We start from the raw sequence: 15833 nt of genomic DNA, 5'->3' as shown, positions 1-15833 counted from the left end.
GACACGTACGCCGCACTCCAAGGGGGTCGTTTGACGTGTCTTGGTCAAGCAATAGCAGGTCGTGCTAATTGCAACATTCAATCAATAATGGGGGACGGGCCGTGGATCGGGACTGGAACGCAGCCAGGCACTTTTACTGGACTGGGTTAAGGCTGTCATCTTATCAGATTACCGGTAAATGTTCTCGTGCCTCCACCTCCTCAAGGCGCGGTCTGCGAACATCACTATAGCATATGGCTCAGGCGAAGAGTACGATCTGTATCTCCTGATATGCAGGAGGTAGCTACCTATCAGAAGATCCAAGATTCCTCAGGGTAGATTCACTACCAGTAGGGATCTTTGGAAGAGACTACTAGCCAAGCTTGAAGGGGCTCCTGCCATGCAGTGCCAAGATGCTCTATTGCAGCGCCAGCGACGGAGTTTGCCTTGGCGGATTATGTCAGCGTTGCCGGCTTCATCCCTCGGAGCGGTCTTCCTGTATCGACTGTTTCATGTTGGCGATACCATGAGACAGCGAAAGCCTTTGCAGCATGAGTCTCATGCCGGCGGAGAAGACTAGAACACATATCCAAGTCATGCCTGAGAGCAGTGGCCGTCATGATGCAAACTCATCCTGCTTTGAGACTGAACACCTAGTATGTAGTAGGGAGAGTTATATCAGGAGCCTGAGCCCTCCACGAAGTGCTGGCTACTACTCGCATGGTCGAAAATCCTCAATAATACAAGGTGAGAGAACCAAACAAAGTGCTAAGAGACCGGGAGTTGCAAGAGAAGGAGAACGATGTTGTACCCATTGACCCAACGTCGTGGTGCCCACCCCGTATTCACTTCACTTGCCGGCCAGCCTCCCGCTTTCACCATGTCCCCGCAAAAAAGAACCTTGATATAATGATTCGACCAATTTCACTTCAATCCTCACCGGCTTGGATCAAACTGGTACCGACCAGAAGGCGTGACGGTGACGAGCCCCCTGACCCGACGACCACGAGACCGACCGCTGTTCGATTCCCGTTCCCATCACCACAACGACTATCTAATTCAACGTTTGTCCTGGCCAGCATTACAATTCAACCACTACAAAACAAGAAAATCGACAAAACGAGAAACGGAAAGAAAAGCCCACACCCCGGGAAACAACAATAGGGCTTTCGCTTCACCACAACCTCCGACCGAGGAGTTTGTGACAAGAAGCTTTTTTTCCCCTTTTGGCTTTCCACGGTCAGGGTTGCGGTCTGAGGCCTTGCGCTACGCTTTGGTATGGGAGCCTTCTGTTTCCTTCGCGCTTCGTGGTTATTTGATCCTCCCATATCCTACAGTATGAGCACTCCCATTTCGGGTGATCCCGACTATGTTTGCTTTGGATGAACCCCTGCTTGAACCAACTCACCATTGATTCGCTCATCTCTGTAACACAATACTACTACTTCTCTACAGCCCCACCATGCGCATACGCATAGATCCAGGCACGGTTTGCTTTCGCTGTTGCCGAAGGGTACCTGCAGTCGGTCGAGTTGGTGGAACTGTTTCGAAAACTGGGCCTGGCCAATGATATCCCTGTTCAAGGGCCTATTTAGTATGGGTAAGATGGCCTATAGTATTCTGCTGGAGGGAGTGTACAACACATTGCCATCCTCGCTTGATCGATAAGCTACATGTTTGTCCGACTACATGATCAAACGAACCGGGTCGGCAAATGGTCACTCTTGCATGGACACGCTCCATGCCGCACTCGTTTGCTTGCGTTATATGCGCCGGCTTGCTTCGAGGGCCCAAGGATGCTTTAACGGCGGAACAAGGGTCTATACCGGCTTTTGATCGACCGGCACAAACCCACTGCGGGCTGGAATACTATAACATATGGAACATGTACTAAGAGTGCCATCGCTCGACGGTTGAGGGTTTGGTCTCGATCGACGGAAAGAAAGACAGGAGCAAAGTCGGACATTCAAAACCACTGCAGTGGATGACTGCACCAGACCAGGTCATACAAGGAGGCTGCCTGCATCGCCTACCACGCTGCCTACGACGATTCTAGCAGGTGCGACCAATCCATTTGATCTCTATACCATTTGCTGTGCCTGTTCCACTGTGCAAGAGATCTCTGTCCTGCATTGAAAAGACTCTCGCGCCTCCCAACCACGGGCTCCAGCAGCATCGATTTGAATTGTTTTCCGAGCGTCAACTCGATCCTCCCCAGAAGAAAAGACGACTACCATCATGTTCCCCATCTTGGTCCTCGTGATGGCAAGCATAGCGAGTGCCTTGGTATTACCACGTCAAGCTCATCCTCTGGAGCTTTCCAAACCAGGAACACAAGACCTGGTCAAGCGGAACATGACCGTCGGCACCCAGCAGCTTAACCTCAACATCGACCCAGACATAATCAACCCAGTCTGTGGCGGAATTTACCCTGCCAACATCAACGTGCAGTCTGCACCCGACCCGTTCTATCTTACCACGGCGTGCGACAAGGTGCTCGGCTACATCGGAGGAGCCAAGGGGAGCAAGAACGTTGATGTGGTGTTTGCCTGCCAAGCTCAGCCCACCACTGGGACCGGCGACAGAGACATAAAAATGATATTGAACACGCAGGCCAATTTCGTCCTCGACGGCAGTGGGGGCGGCACTCAGAATATCCCGGCAAACATGGAGCTCACTTCGGAAAGTGATAACTTCTTCCTTTCAACTAGCGTCAACATCGGCGTCAAAGTGAGCAGTTCTTCTGGCAAAATCACTTTCCAGTATATCTTCTGTTGATCAGCGTGACGGTGGCTCTGTGGATCGTGATGTCGGAGAAAGCTCTTGTTTGGCGTTAAAGAGCTTGAGATGGGTTTTTGTCTTGCGCGGGTTGCAACGAAGCATGGTTTTGGGCAATGCGTCCATCTGTAGAAGGAGCTGAGGCGTTGGAGGAGCCCGCTGACACGGTCAAGCCTGGACCACTCTGATATTGTTGGCTGATATCTGATATCTTTCATGGCATGTTAGAAGGGCAGTGATAGGTGGAGGAGGCGGGTGCAGGCCTGAGTTGACCACGAGAGCATTACCATCACAAGCTTGGCCCAGGTCGATTCCAACGATGCTCAGTGACCAGATTACGGCACAAATCAAGCTTGTTACTGCGTTGTGAAAGATTACCAGAGCCATGGTCTTCAGGTCGAGACATGTCTCGCACTGCACAGCACATGATGGTTTCCCGTTTTCGTGTCGCAGCCGGTCTTTCTCGAAGGTTGTGCCAAATGTAAAACAGTCCTTAAACCAACCTCTCCAGCAATTGTCTCCGCCGCCGATCGACAAGCTCATCTTGAACTTCTTGTAGAGTAGGCAAGCGCCATCTGACACCATCACCAGCGTCACCCGGCAGAGGCTCCCAATCCGGATCGTCCTCTTCACCTTCGGCCAATTTGGCAATCCTCTCAATGGCTTCCTTCTCCTTCCGCCGCTCATATTTCAAGAGCGAGCCATCCTCCTCGTCGGGTCCGAAGCCGAAATACTTAGCATCCAGGTTCTTGCGGTTGATGTCCTGGCCCGGTTTGGGCTTGTCGTCTTCGTCCTCATCTCCGCGCACTCTCCGCTTTGCCGCACGCTCAAACATCTCCTTGACTCCAGGCAACTCCTTGGCCCGGCCAAAGTACCTGTAACCTTTGCCGCCGCCAGGGATCTCCCTTCCCTGATCGTCGAACACTGTGCCTCCGCCACGCATGTAGTTTGGCCCGCCCAGTTCTCTGATTCGACGTTCCCAGCCCCATTTCTCTTTCATCAACTTGTTGATTTCGTCGTTGAGGTCGCGGATTTGGAAGTCCGACAAGCTCTCATCTTGGATCTTGGTCACCTTGCGTGAAATCTCCTTAAGGATCTGTCCGCGCCATTTCTCGCAGAGCGGGATCGTGTTGACTGTGCTCGGAGCCTTGGGTCGGCGAAGGGAGGAACTGGGTAGTAGGCCGGACTCTGCGGCTTGTGCGGCCCGGAAGCGAAAGAGCATCGACTGCGCTTTTTCTGAATTGCGCGCCATGGTGGGAATCGGCAGTGTTTAATATGGGTGTGTTGATATGGGTGTAGAATAGCGCGCGCGAGGCGAGCTGTGAGATGTGACAACGGTGCCACGGCCGCAGAGTGGGTTTATCTCGTGAGACTCAAATGCGCCCTTTCCAGAGTATCGATACACGATGGTATGGTTGTAGTAGCAAAGGTTCAATTCAGGCCGTGCAATGAGGCGTTCAACGCGGCGGGGGCTGTTAGTTCTGCTTCTGCTTCGGGTTGCTGGTTGAACTGCGGAAAAATTGCGGTTCGAGTTGCGGCGGAGATGGACAGGAATTGTGTCATTTCAAAAATATCTGGAGTCGAGATGCGCCAGCACCGACGGTTCCTTAAGAATACGTCTCTACCACCTACTATACCTACTAGTAGCTTAATGGACTGCGCGGATAAGGGGGTTAAATAGGTGGATTCCATTTCGGCACAATATTGGATTTGGACCTCATTGTACAGACAAGACAAGCGCAACGATGCGGCGGTAAATGCTGACACACCAGCTGCCAGTGGGCTATTTGTGAAGGACTACGGACACGGGCACGCCCACGGGCAGACACAAAGGGGTTCCGAGTGCCCGGCAGACAGTCTCACCATGTCGCAATGGTTACAACGAAACACCTCTCCAACAGTGCAGCTCGGACTCGCAGCGACGGCGGGCGCGGTCGTGGCAGCGTCGATGATTTTCACGGCAACGACGATACACCGGCTTCGAGCGACCAAAGAGCTGAAAGCCTCGATCCCCGACATCTCGGCTGAGCATCATGCAATCCCCCTGACGGAATATGGCGGACCGGTCAGGGAGACATTGACGAACAAGGAAGATGAAAGAGCAGCGAAGATCGCGGCGCGGGCCCGCAAGGGCGATTACGACGAAGAACTGATTCTGGAACAACTGGCTCGGAACCGGGTGTTTCTGAAGGACGAAGGGTTGGCGAAAGTGCGCGAAGCGTTTGTGGTGGTGGTCGGCCTTGGAGGCGTGGGCAGCCATTGTGTGGCAGCATTGGCCCGAAGCGGTGTGTCACGGATACGCATCATTGACTTTGACCAGGTCACCTTGAGCAGTCTGAACCGACATGCTCTGGCTACGCTCGCGGACGTGGGCACGCCCAAAGTGCACTGTGTCAGGAGACGGCTTGAGCAGATCTGCCCGTGGGCGAGGATCGATTGCCGGAACGAACTGTTGAGCTCCGAGTCCACCGAGCCGTTACTGGGGAGTTGGGACTACGAACTGAGAGACGACGAAGACGCCCGAGAACCGGATTGGGTTGTGGATGCCATTGACAACATCGACTCGAAGGTCGGACTGTTGCAGTACTGTGCTGTCAACGGCATCAAAGTCATCAGTGCCATGGGCGCAGGGTGTAAGAGCGATCCGACGCGGATCCAAGTCGGAGACATCTCGACAAGTACAGATGATCCCTTATCCAAATCGACCAGGCGTCGATTGAGGCTGAAAGGGATCAAGGAGGGCATCCCTGTGGTCTTCTCGACCGAGAAGCCTGGCGAGGGCAAAGCCGAGCTGTTGCCCATCGCCGAAGAGGAGGTGGAAAAGGGGTCCGTTGACAAGCTCGGCGTCCTACCTGAGTTTCGTGTCAGGATACTCCCTGTTTTGGGTACAATGCCTGCCGTGTTCGGCTATACTGTCGCCAACCATGTCCTTTGCAGCATAGCGGGATATCCGATGGATTATCGCCTCGGCGACAAAGGCCGGGACAAGATGTACGACGGCATGATGTCGGCTCTGCAAGGCTTGGAAGAGAGATTGGTTCGGTCGGTGGGCGGACAGGATGCCGTTGGTCTACGGATCCCCATCAACAAGGACGACATCTCGTATCTGGTGGAAGAGGTGTTTCGCGGCAAGAGTGTGGTCAGCGGTCTTGGGACCCGACTGGCCCTGATTCGCTGGCGCAAGCCTCCTGGTGGGTTCAAGATTGACCCAGAATATCTGCCTGAGGGCCAGAAGATGATTAAATTACAGCTGACTGATTTGGTCATGATGACCAAAGAAGAGGCCCAGAGGCATGAGAAGCTGGTGCTCCGTGGAGATGCCACACCTGAAGACATTTATGATTCTGATGTACTTCTTCTCGTCAAGAAGCGCCATGATGAAGAGAGGTCATACGAGAGGTACAGATGATTTAGCTCATGGATCTGATCTGCAAATTCTGCCGGTGTCGACATTGGAGCTATTGCCACTGGATCATACGAATCAGTCGGATGTATTTTATCACTACAAGAGGGAAACAGAGAAACCGAATCAGAGCAAGGTATGTAACAAGGAATGGGAATGAAGAAAGAACACGACCGACCCAGCCGGGAGATAAATCGGTCCGATATACAATATACTGTACATACCACTCTACTCTAGAGGAAGTGGGATCGATTGCAGGAAAACACTGCACGTTTCGCAAGTATACTTATTCAGAAACATTACAGATCTCCCATGGGACTGGTACCTAGACACCTAGTATGATGAAGGTAAGTCCACTCCAGCCTGTCGACAGCCTAGCCTAGCCATTCCTTGCGTAGCTTGTCTCTTCCGCTCTGATCGGTAGGTACTGTACATATTGAACCCAAATTTCCAGGAGATGGAACCATCGCCTTCACCGTACCGTGGCCCTTCTCAAGTCGAACTTTACCTTCGGTTTTCGATGACTGGAGTTTCTTTGTATTTATGCCCCAGGTCCCAACTCGCTCTCATAATGCAAAGTGGCAAAGCCCGTCCTCCGTGGCGCAATGAACTCGCGCAATTTCTTATGCGCCGCACACTGCTTGTCGTAATACTCGACGTCTTCTTTGGATTTGAAGGTTGTCACCGCCACAATGGTGTATCCCTGGCTGCGTTCCTCGGAGGTGTTGAGGACGCGGTTGGCTTCGTTGGAGACGATGTATTTTTGGCCGTCCTAGAGATAGAAACACGATTGTTAGATAAGGCCACCGCAGAGAGGTGGACGAAACGGGTACGTAGGGAAGCAGAAAGAAGAAGAAGAACATAGAATCATCATGACACGGCCACGCCGGGCATGCCATACAGTAAGTACCGGACATGTCAGAATTGTGTCTGGTCTGGCGCGGTCTGCATTGGAGCCACTCGTAGCTGAGAGTCCTTCTCTTTAGACGGGATTGTGGATGTGTGAAAGGCCAGGTCATGTCTCATTCGTGAAGGAACACCTTCACTTGGCATAAACCAGTAGAGTGGGCAGAGTAGGGAGCATAAGGACCATGAGGGTAGCAAACAGTACAGAAACAGGTCTCCCTCTCATCTCTTCCAGGTAGATATGGTACTGTACTATAGCAGACGCAGTGCTTATGCTTACCTTTTCTGCCGTCGTCCTCATAATTTCATACTGTCCGAGTATGGCGTCAATGTCTTCCTCCTTGGGGACTTTGAACAGCGTGATTCTCTTGACGAAGCTTGGAGCCATTTTTGTTTTTTGCGGGATACTGATATCCAAGTATAGTATGGGCGCTGTTAGGTATAATTTCTGGTATATACCAACTTGTCCAAGTTTATTGTAGACGGGAGTTCAACTTGTACTTACGAGTGTACAACCTTCGAGTTGCATGAAGTCCATCTCGAGGCGGTAGACGGGACTAATACTACCGATTAGGTGTGGTACCCGGATTTCATGATGATCGGTTCAATTCCGCTTTGCTGGCGGCATGCCGATATTATTGCATTAATTCCGCGCGGCAAGCAACCCCATGGGGTCCCGATCCGAATCCCCTCATAGTGAAAGGGTCCCTTCGGTCACTGCAGTTTGAGAGTGATGAGTGTGCAACAGCCGATTCAGCTTCAATACTTAGTAATCATGCCATGAACACGTCCACGATCGCATGGGGAGGTACACCAGAAGAGAGACCGGAGTTCCCAGTGCTCGTGATTGGGGGTACCCTGGACCTGTAACAATTGATACTTATCTTTGTTCTCTGGTGCCAAAGGAAAGCACGCCGTGGTGCTCAAGTAGCAGTGTCCAACATGAACATGATTGTACAACTGCTACCATACACCTCGTTCTGGATCTTGGGAGTATTTCATGAGACTCTTGACTTACATACTAGTTGGCCGCCGTTAACGGGGTGCTCGTCCTTCATCGTCATCAACCCGAGGGGGAGTTGTGCCCAAAATGCATTCCGATGATCGCTGCATGTGAACATTCACTCACTAGGCCCTCGGGGAGAGCCTGCTTGATACAGTGCCTGTGCTTATACTTATCTATTCATTGACTAACACATATCCATATCGATGATACGACAATATCCATTCAGATCGGATTAGCCGTTGGAAGCCGTTGTCGGACGTCTACAGTGCTGTCAGTCCATGATTGTATCTCGGTAGACAGTCCTCCTCCCCGGAAATGGAGTCGAGACCCCTACTACGAACATGGCAATTCAGGAAAGTAACCCCGGATCCACACTCTGGAGCCCACCTGCACTGCACATACTTCTCTCCGCATCAATTGTTTATGGCAATGGTCCACCACTCGGGGTTCAAGTTGTCTAAAAAGATGAGAACCGAGCCGAATACAAAGAGACTGGTCATGAACCTGCGCTGCACCGGCATACACCCCAATTATTGTCAATCTCGAACCAAACTGAACCATTGCCTCATATCACTCAACAAACAAAATATAATCCAAAAAGAATCTCAAGAGACCAAGGACATCATTTAATTAACTTACACTGCCGTTTCTTCTACCGCCCTCTCTTCACTTAAATCGACCTTAGCCCGAAAATGGACGTCCCTGGCATCGCCCTCGTGACAGGAGCAGCATCCGGAATTGGCCGCGCCTGCGCAAAAGCATTCGCCCGCGAAGGAGCATCTGGAATCGCCCTCGTGGACGTGAACAAGGACGCCCTTGAATTCGTTAAAGCCGAAGTCGAACAAACCCGCACCAACAAAGACTCACGGGTCGAAATATACGTGCTCGACGTAACGGACGAAGACCAAGTCAACAAAACAGTCACCAGCGTCGCCACCACATTCGGCCGCCTCGACTACGTGGTCAACGCGGCCGGAATCGCAATGAAACACCCCGGCGGCGCAGCATTCTGCGAAACCAAAGACTGGCAACGCATCATGGCGATCAATTTGACAGGCACATTCTTCGTACTCCGCGCCGCCGCACAGATCATGTTGAAGCAGGAACCGATCAAATCTTCCATTGATGGCCGACCACTACAGCGCGGATCAATCGTGAATTTCGGTTCGATCCAGGCCGTCGTCGGGATCCCTTTGTCGACGGCATACACGGTGACGAAACATGGTGTTTTGGGACTCACCAAAACGGCGTCCGAGGATTATGCCAAGGATGGATTGAGGATTAATGCTATTTGTCCGGGGTACACGGAGACGCCTATGACGACGAAATCTCCATTGGTGTTGCAGGCTATGATGGAGAGAATCGAAACGGCGGTGCCGATGCAGAGAATGGGGAAACCGGAGGAGATTGCTGATGGGGTGATTTATCTTGCGGGCGGGAGGAGTTCGTTTGTTACGGGGACTTCGCTTTTTGTCGATGGTGGGTATACTGAGCGGTAGAATGCAAACAAGTCTTGTCAATAGAATATATTATATTTTCGTGGCAGAAACAACAGGTACTGATTCAGTCGTTTATCGTGTACTCGTAGTCGAAGAGCCCTTCCATATCAACGCCAAAGCTAAGTACCTAGTCTTTGTGGAATTCAACACCCATGACCAGACCAAAAACAGAGGCTGACTGAAGTTTGCCGATGACTTGGCAAAAACAGTTAGGACAACTGTGCAGCAATACTCCCAAACCCCTTGTTCAACTTCTCCTTCTTCATGAGGTCCAACCATGTCACCCCCTTACCGTCAGGACAGCTACGCTTCTCCTGCCAAATCCGATCAATACTCTCCAGCGTATCACTGAAGTATGTCAAGCCACTACGCTGCGCACACGTCTTGAACCACTGCGAGAAACAGACCTGGACCTCTGGATCATCTGCCTCGCAGGCAGCGATGAACGCAGACCAAATAAACCCCGCCGAGCCATGCACCACCGTCGGATCGGCATGTTCACATCGAAACAAACAATCTCGCACACTAGCGACCCGCTGTTGCAGCATGGACGAATCGACATCATAGATGCGACGATAGAAATAAATGGCCAAGGCATGCTGCACGGCCTCGAGCATGTTATCCAGCACGCGGAGATCGGAGCCAGTGTTGTTGTGTGATTGTTGCAAATCACCAGAAGAAGAATACACGCGGCTCTTGTCCGCGATCGGCTGAAGCCGGTTAATCCGGCGTTCAATGGCCTTTGCTCGGACCAAAAAATCTTGCAAGGGGAGAGTACTGTCACTGTCCCTGTCCCTGTCACTGTGACCGTTGTGTTTATCTTCGGCATTTTCTTTCTCTTTACCCAGACGAATGGTCAGTGACAACAACAGCATCCATGGCTCAGGCACGCCAAATATCTCCGGATACAGCGTGGGCGGGAACTCGCCGGGCTGTTCGAGATGGAGATCGTTTTCGCCGAGTTCCTGACTTTTCACTTTCGACATGGCTTCGTCGAGGTTGCTCCATTGGGTCAGGGCAGGCAAGCGGAAAGACAGGCTGTCGTGACTGTGGACGGCCAGGCCGCTCGACTCGATCACCTGGCGCACATGGACGCGCTGGGGCAGATTTTCGTCGTTGGGCATGGTGCTTTCATGAAACAACCTCTCAAAGACATAACAGTGGTGAAGGAGGCGGATCTTACGCGATTTCTTGCGGTTGAGACCTCGCAAGCGAATGAATTTCTCGGCTTCCAGGAAATAGCAGTCGGTTTGATCGCGGTTTCCTGCAAACATGGAAAGCTGGACCATGGTGAGAAGGGCCATTAGAATGGATTTATATTTGGCCACTTTGGGCACGAGATAGGCCGTTTGAAGCATCAGTCGAACGTGCTCTCGAGCTCGCTGTCTGTATGCCTTGCCCTTTGCAATCCATGCCTGGCATTGTGAGACGCCGCCGAGACTAAAAGCGCTGATGGCCAATGCCCCGTAGAATGCGGTCAGATGGGCATGGTCGAGTTGTTCACCGAGCGTCAGCGCCGCCAGACAATGTTTGATATGAGGAATGAAGAGGATATGCCATGGTGTTTTGGTGTGTTGGAGAGGTGTCATCAACGTGATGACCGTCGTGGCATAGTGCTTGAGGAGTGGCACTGCGTCCTGGGGAACGACGTCCGAGTTACTCGTCGCAAGGGAGATATTCTGTCCTATGATTGGCCAATTCTGCTGTGCTTCTGAAGGGAAATGGTAATTCTGTGATGATAATGACGGCCCGCTGGCGAATCCTTGGCTCTCCGACATAGGCAAGGAATCCTCCAAGCCCCCGCCAAGGCAGGCCGGGTCAATAACCAGGTTCCAGAACTCGGGCGAAGCTGGAACCGAAATTTGATCTGACTGGTTGTAGATGGCTTGGACTAGGTCTTGTGTCCAGGGTGAAAGGGTAGGATCAGATGAACTGAAACAGCCATCGTTCGAATCGAACAACTCCTGTGTGGCGGTGGAGCTGCTTTCCCCGGATTCCGATTCCTGCACTGAGGGGCTAGTAGTGGAAGCTGTTGTCAGCTGAGGCTGGCATTGAGGTTGAGGTTCCGGCTGCTTTGACCGAAACGCTCCGAAAGGGCCGTGGAAGACATGGACATCCGGGGCGGAGCTGGCGTCGTCACAGTCGGTGTCGATTTGGGCAAGTATTCGCAGAGCCGACTTTGGGGGGACGCTGGAAATGAGCCAGTCGCTCATACGTTTCCGCTCCGCTTCGGTTAACAGAGGTCGTCGGAAGCGAACCACTCTTTCCTGTCCGGCATTCTTCAGATTGAAAAAGAGTGCCTTCTCGTATCCGCCACACTCTAGCCCGAAATACTGACACATAGAACATGTGGGTCGTCCTTCATCGCATTTGATGTGTCGCTTACGACACTAAGCGAGACATCAATCAGAACAGGAAGGTATTCGGTGCTGGGGCCTAGGGGTTCATGCTTACCGTCGCGCATCCACCAAAGGAGCGGTTTCTGAGCGTGCCGAGCTCATCTCTTCTCCGGTCGTTTTCCTGAGACTGCTGCATCAGAATAATGGATCCACAGAGGAGACCGCGTCACCCTGTTTGATTTGGGTTGGTTGCATGGTATATTCAAAGAGGAAGGTTTCAAAGACTGACGGGGTTTGTGGCGAGACAAGGGCAAACAGCAAAGAGGAAGGTCATTATAGAGTTGGGCCGGCCTCGTCATTAATTCTGGCGGCGTAGCCTGCCTATTTTGACAGATAGTAAAAGATATGGGGAGAGGGTGAAACTAACCGTGTGCTAGTAGATACTAGCACAGACAGTGGATCCCTTCTCCAGATATTCGCAAGGCTGCCTGATAAGGGGGGATAGGTTATGCTTTCCTCTTTGGTGGCTTGATCGGGGGGACGAGCCCCGCCCCACGTCGTCCCCTTGGATCCCCGGGATCGGTCTCTGTGACACTCGCGGTAAATCAGGTAGGTCGAGGCCGCTCTGTTACATTTGCTATCACTATCTGGTTGATCTTACACGAGAAATCGCCCCCTACGCCACCCTGATATCGAGAGATTTCGCTACCAGACTACCACACTCACCTTCAAACATCTAGAACGCAATAGAGCAAAAATGGCCTCCTCGTTTGAAGGCAAAGTGGTGCGTATCTAGCCCTGATCCAATCGACCAGGCTGGGGTTTCTGGTTAGTGATGCTGACGCTCTGTAGATTGCCATTACCGGGGCTGGCTCGGGCATGGGCCTGGCCACTGCAAAACTGCTGGCTTCTCGGGGGGCGATCATTTCCCTTGCTGACATCAACGAGGCCGGCGTAAAGGCCGCCACCGAGTCCCTACCAGGTGGTAGCGACAAACACATGTACAGTGTCGTCGACGTCCGAATAAGTCAACAGATCAACAGATGGATCGAGTCGACCGTGCAGAGATTCGGCAAACTGGATGGTGCTGTCAACATGGCTGGCATTATTACCCCTGCCAAGCCAGTCGCGGAGGAATCTGATGAGACTTGGGACTTTACCTTTGCCGTCAATGCCCGTGGTGTCTTTGCCTCTATGAGAGCACAGATCAACGCGATGAAGAACGGTGGTGCCATTGTATGTTATTTCGCATCCGCGGCCCCGAGGAAGTCTGCAGGTGTTGTAGACCACGTACTGACCATCTTTTTCTCTATTAGGTTTCTGCCGCCAGTACTTTTGGCCAGATGGGCTCAGCGGGTGTTTCTCCTTACTGTGCCAGCAAAGCTGCTGTCATTGGCTTGTCGAGAGCAGCGGCAAAGGAAAACCCACACATTCGGATCAACTGCGTTGCCCCAGGTAAGCTTTCCACCCTTCCACCCCGCCGGTAGGCATGCAATATAAAAAAGACACATCGTGCTAATGCCAACTATTTAGGCTCTGTCAACACTCCCTTGTCGAGGGGTGAGAATCCCGAAGATGTCAAACGAGGCCTTCAAGCAACTGTTCAAAAGAGAAGGGCAGAACCAGAGGAAATTGCCACTGTGATTGCTTTCCTGCTAAGCGAGGAAGCATCATTTGTTACCGGCGCTGTGTATAACGTAGATGGAGGCTGGATGTGCTGATAGGCACAAGCGAAATAAAAATCTACCGCAGTCGGGGGCCTGTGACTGAAAGGACCTAAATAGAAGGCTACTATTCAAAGCACTTTTTTAAACAGAGTATCAGCGAATTGACCTTTGAATATATACAGACTTGTTGGTCATATGGTACAGCTAGATGTCTTGCCAGATTCTCCTGCCACGTTGAGATTTGCTTTGATGAAAAGATAGATTGCCTATCCCCACAGGATAGAAATCTTCTTCAGCAGACTGTGCTGACTTGTCTGTTCCTTTCTGACTGCCTCCGCCCGGTTCCACATTTCTGCATCAGCTTCGACCTCTCTGAGGTCTGTTGTAAGATCCATCTCTGAAGCGCTGTACAGCCATGGATTCTTGCGGCCAACTGTGAATCCATGACCGATCCAAAGTGTGCCAAAGATTGGAATACCCAGATAGTTGGTCAAAAAGCTGCTTGTCGACCAGTTTCCAGGATAGAAGACAGTAAAGCCGTTGATCAACAGCAAAAAGGTGAAGAAACACAGGCAGACCCATGAGGCATACGGCTGGATGCGGGAGCGGTAGGGAACCGAGACTCCTTGTGCATCGCAGCCTTTGCGGAACCGGATCAAAATAATAGAGCAGACCAACCAGGAGGTAAAGCCGGCCGAGTTTGTCAGGTTGATGAAGTAGTTGAATACGACACCAGCCTGAGAGCCGCAGCTCAAATAGGCCAACAGGGTGAAACAGCTGCTTGCCAGGACGGCGTAGATGGGCAATCCCCAGCGGTTGCACCGGACAAAGATCCTGGGTGCGTTTCCTGCCACAGCAAGCGAGTACAAAGCTCGACTCGACATAAAGAGATAAGAATTGCCGGCAGACCAGGCGCTGGTGAGGATACCAACGTTGATCACCGATGGTAGGCCAGAGATGCCGGCGTTTCGAATGGCAATGACCCACGGAGAAGCGTTTGCGTTTCCTGCACTGGTGGTCAGACCAGCAGCGTCAGAGCGGCAGATGGCGCCGATCGCAAGAGATCCAAGCACATAAAAGACAACCAGTCGTATAAAGTATCGACGTGCTGCCAGTGGAAGATTCTTGCGAGGGTTGCGCATCTCGCCGCCAGAAAAGACGATCAACTCGGGACCGAAATAGAAGGAGAAGCCGGAAAAGACCCAGACATAGAGGAAGGCAGTAAAGCGCCCACCATCTCCTTTGACAATGTATTCTTTAATTGCACCAGGGTCGTTCCAATAGCGGAATCCCAGACGGTCGTGATTCGGACCTCCACCAAGCATGAGAATCAAGGAGAGGAGAAGCAAGCCGATAATCATGACGATCTTGATGCCAGCGAACCAGAATTCAGTCTCGGCATAGACGCCCACAGGGCAGAGGTTGAGTGCCACGATGGCAACCAGGATGACGGTGATCCAGACTGCGATGTGAATGTTGTTTGGCCAGTAGTCGATCACGATGCTTGCAGCAGTGATCTCGTAGGCTGCGATGATGCCGAAGGAGTAGAAATAGAGCCAGCCCAGCGCGAAGCCGACGGATGGGGAGACGAAACGAGCGCAGTAGTAGGCCATCGAGCATCCAGAAACTGGGAGGAAGGTCGCCACCTCTGCCACTCCAGTCACAACACCATAGACCAGCAGTGAGATCAGGAGGTAAGCGAGCAAGAGGAAGCCGGGCCCGCCGGTTGCAAGAGCTTGTCCTGCTCCCACAAAGAGACCTGTACCAATGGTACCGCCAATGGCAATCATTTGAGCATGGCGAGATCTTATGTTTCTTTTTGTCCCTGCCTGCTCAGCAAGCTGGAATTGTTCGCCGGGGGAGAAGCTCTCGACTTTGGATAGATTAGGGTCTGCCATGACTTTCAAGGAGGCCGTGCCTTTTTCGGCATCAGAAGTTTCAACAGTCATGATTGCAAGCAGCAGTAGCAGCAAGATAAAGGTTAGGAGTTGTAGGTGCAAGCTTCTCGGTGGAGGGTGATGGGAAGCTGTGCCAGAGTCTTTGAATAGGAGTCCATGGTACTATCTATATGCGTCCTCTGTCGGTACCTCCTACCCCAGACCCCAGTCAGTGCAGTCACATCCACTTCCCCGGTGCCCCCAGCTTATCTCAAGCCCCTTGGAGCGGCTTGATAGCCTTATCCGGTGGAGACGGTGACTATCGGGCGTGATATCCAAGACTTTCCTGAAACGCCCAAGCCAAGGCGAAGGGGTGGAC

At 52.1% G+C, this 15833-nt stretch overlaps 8 protein-coding genes across 8 annotated transcripts; 4 read left to right on the top strand and 4 right to left on the bottom strand.

The window, feature by feature from the left end:
* The first annotated feature begins 474 nt into the window (after window positions 1-474).
* On the top strand, window positions 475-3394 carry HMPREF1120_02515 (uncharacterized protein). The gene has a single exon (XM_009156558.1). It carries the CDS (start codon window positions 2218-2220, stop codon window positions 2755-2757), a length of 540 nt encoding a protein of 179 aa, XP_009154806.1. The 5' UTR covers window positions 475-2217; the 3' UTR covers window positions 2758-3394.
* HMPREF1120_02514 (pre-mRNA-splicing factor isy1) lies at window positions 3251-4009 on the bottom strand (the record flags this gene model as incomplete). Its single annotated transcript, XM_009156557.1, has 1 exon — window positions 3251-4009. The coding sequence occupies one exon, from the start codon at window positions 4007-4009 to the stop codon at window positions 3251-3253; it is 759 nt and encodes a 252-aa protein (XP_009154805.1).
* A 330-nt stretch (window positions 4010-4339) lies between these two features.
* On the top strand, window positions 4340-6592 carry HMPREF1120_02513 (uncharacterized protein). The gene has a single exon (XM_009156556.1). The coding sequence runs from the start codon at window positions 4622-4624 to the stop codon at window positions 6164-6166; it is 1545 nt and encodes a 514-aa protein (XP_009154804.1). The 5' UTR covers window positions 4340-4621; the 3' UTR covers window positions 6167-6592.
* A 109-nt stretch (window positions 6593-6701) lies between these two features.
* HMPREF1120_02512 (uncharacterized protein) lies at window positions 6702-7454 on the bottom strand (the record flags this gene model as incomplete). Its single annotated transcript, XM_009156555.1, has 2 exons — window positions 6702-6932; window positions 7347-7454. The coding sequence occupies 2 exons, from the start codon at window positions 7452-7454 to the stop codon at window positions 6702-6704; spliced, it is 339 nt and encodes a 112-aa protein (XP_009154803.1).
* Window positions 7455-7830: 376 nt separating this feature from the next.
* Window positions 7831-9628, top strand: HMPREF1120_02511 (3-oxoacyl-[acyl-carrier protein] reductase). The gene has a single exon (XM_009156554.1). The coding sequence runs from the start codon at window positions 8765-8767 to the stop codon at window positions 9569-9571; it is 807 nt and encodes a 268-aa protein (XP_009154802.1). The 5' UTR covers window positions 7831-8764; the 3' UTR covers window positions 9572-9628.
* Window positions 9629-9780: 152 nt separating this feature from the next.
* On the bottom strand, window positions 9781-12106 carry HMPREF1120_02510 (arginine metabolism regulation protein II; the record flags this gene model as incomplete). The annotated part of the gene is made up of 2 exons (XM_009156553.1): window positions 9781-11961; window positions 12026-12106. 2 exons carry the CDS (start codon window positions 12104-12106, stop codon window positions 9781-9783), a joined length of 2262 nt encoding a protein of 753 aa, XP_009154801.1.
* Window positions 12107-12436: 330 nt separating this feature from the next.
* HMPREF1120_02509 (oxidoreductase, short chain dehydrogenase/reductase) lies at window positions 12437-13761 on the top strand. Its single transcript, XM_009156552.1, has 5 exons — window positions 12437-12519; window positions 12651-12694; window positions 12763-13146; window positions 13227-13365; window positions 13444-13761. The coding sequence occupies exons 2-5, from the start codon at window positions 12668-12670 to the stop codon at window positions 13629-13631; spliced, it is 738 nt and encodes a 245-aa protein (XP_009154800.1). The 5' UTR covers window positions 12437-12519; window positions 12651-12667; the 3' UTR covers window positions 13632-13761.
* An 82-nt stretch (window positions 13762-13843) lies between these two features.
* HMPREF1120_02508 (AAT family amino acid transporter) lies at window positions 13844-15526 on the bottom strand (the record flags this gene model as incomplete). The annotated part of the gene is made up of 1 exon (XM_009156551.1): window positions 13844-15526. The coding sequence occupies one exon, from the start codon at window positions 15524-15526 to the stop codon at window positions 13844-13846; it is 1683 nt and encodes a 560-aa protein (XP_009154799.1).
* Between the last annotated feature and the right edge of the window lie 307 nt (window positions 15527-15833).

This window comes from Exophiala dermatitidis (genome assembly GCF_000230625.1).
Source record: "Exophiala dermatitidis NIH/UT8656 unplaced genomic scaffold supercont1.2, whole genome shotgun sequence".
NCBI lineage: Eukaryota > Fungi > Ascomycota > Eurotiomycetes > Chaetothyriales > Herpotrichiellaceae > Exophiala > Exophiala dermatitidis.
Note: the sequence above shows the minus strand (reverse complement) of the source record. Positions and strands in the feature narration are given on the sequence as shown.

What these genes read in the sequence shown, in the direction of transcription:
- HMPREF1120_02511 (XM_009156554.1), top strand. Translation starts at nt 8,765, where the DNA reads ATGGACGTCCCTGGCATCGCCCTCGTGACAGGAGCAGCATCCGGAATT.
- HMPREF1120_02515 (XM_009156558.1), top strand. Translation starts at nt 2,218, where the DNA reads ATGTTCCCCATCTTGGTCCTCGTGATGGCAAGCATAGCGAGTGCCTTG.
- HMPREF1120_02509 (XM_009156552.1), top strand. Translation starts at nt 12,668, where the DNA reads ATGGCCTCCTCGTTTGAAGGCAAAGTG. An exon ending in TGAAGAACGGTGGTGCCATT is followed by an intron (nt 13,147 to 13,226) that starts GTATGTTATTTC and finishes TTTCTCTATTAG; the next exon opens with GTTTCTGCCGCCAGTACTTT. An exon ending in GATCAACTGCGTTGCCCCAG is followed by an intron (nt 13,366 to 13,443) that starts GTAAGCTTTCCA and finishes CCAACTATTTAG; the next exon opens with GCTCTGTCAACACTCCCTTG.
- HMPREF1120_02513 (XM_009156556.1), top strand. Translation starts at nt 4,622, where the DNA reads ATGTCGCAATGGTTACAACGAAACACCTCTCCAACAGTGCAGCTCGGA.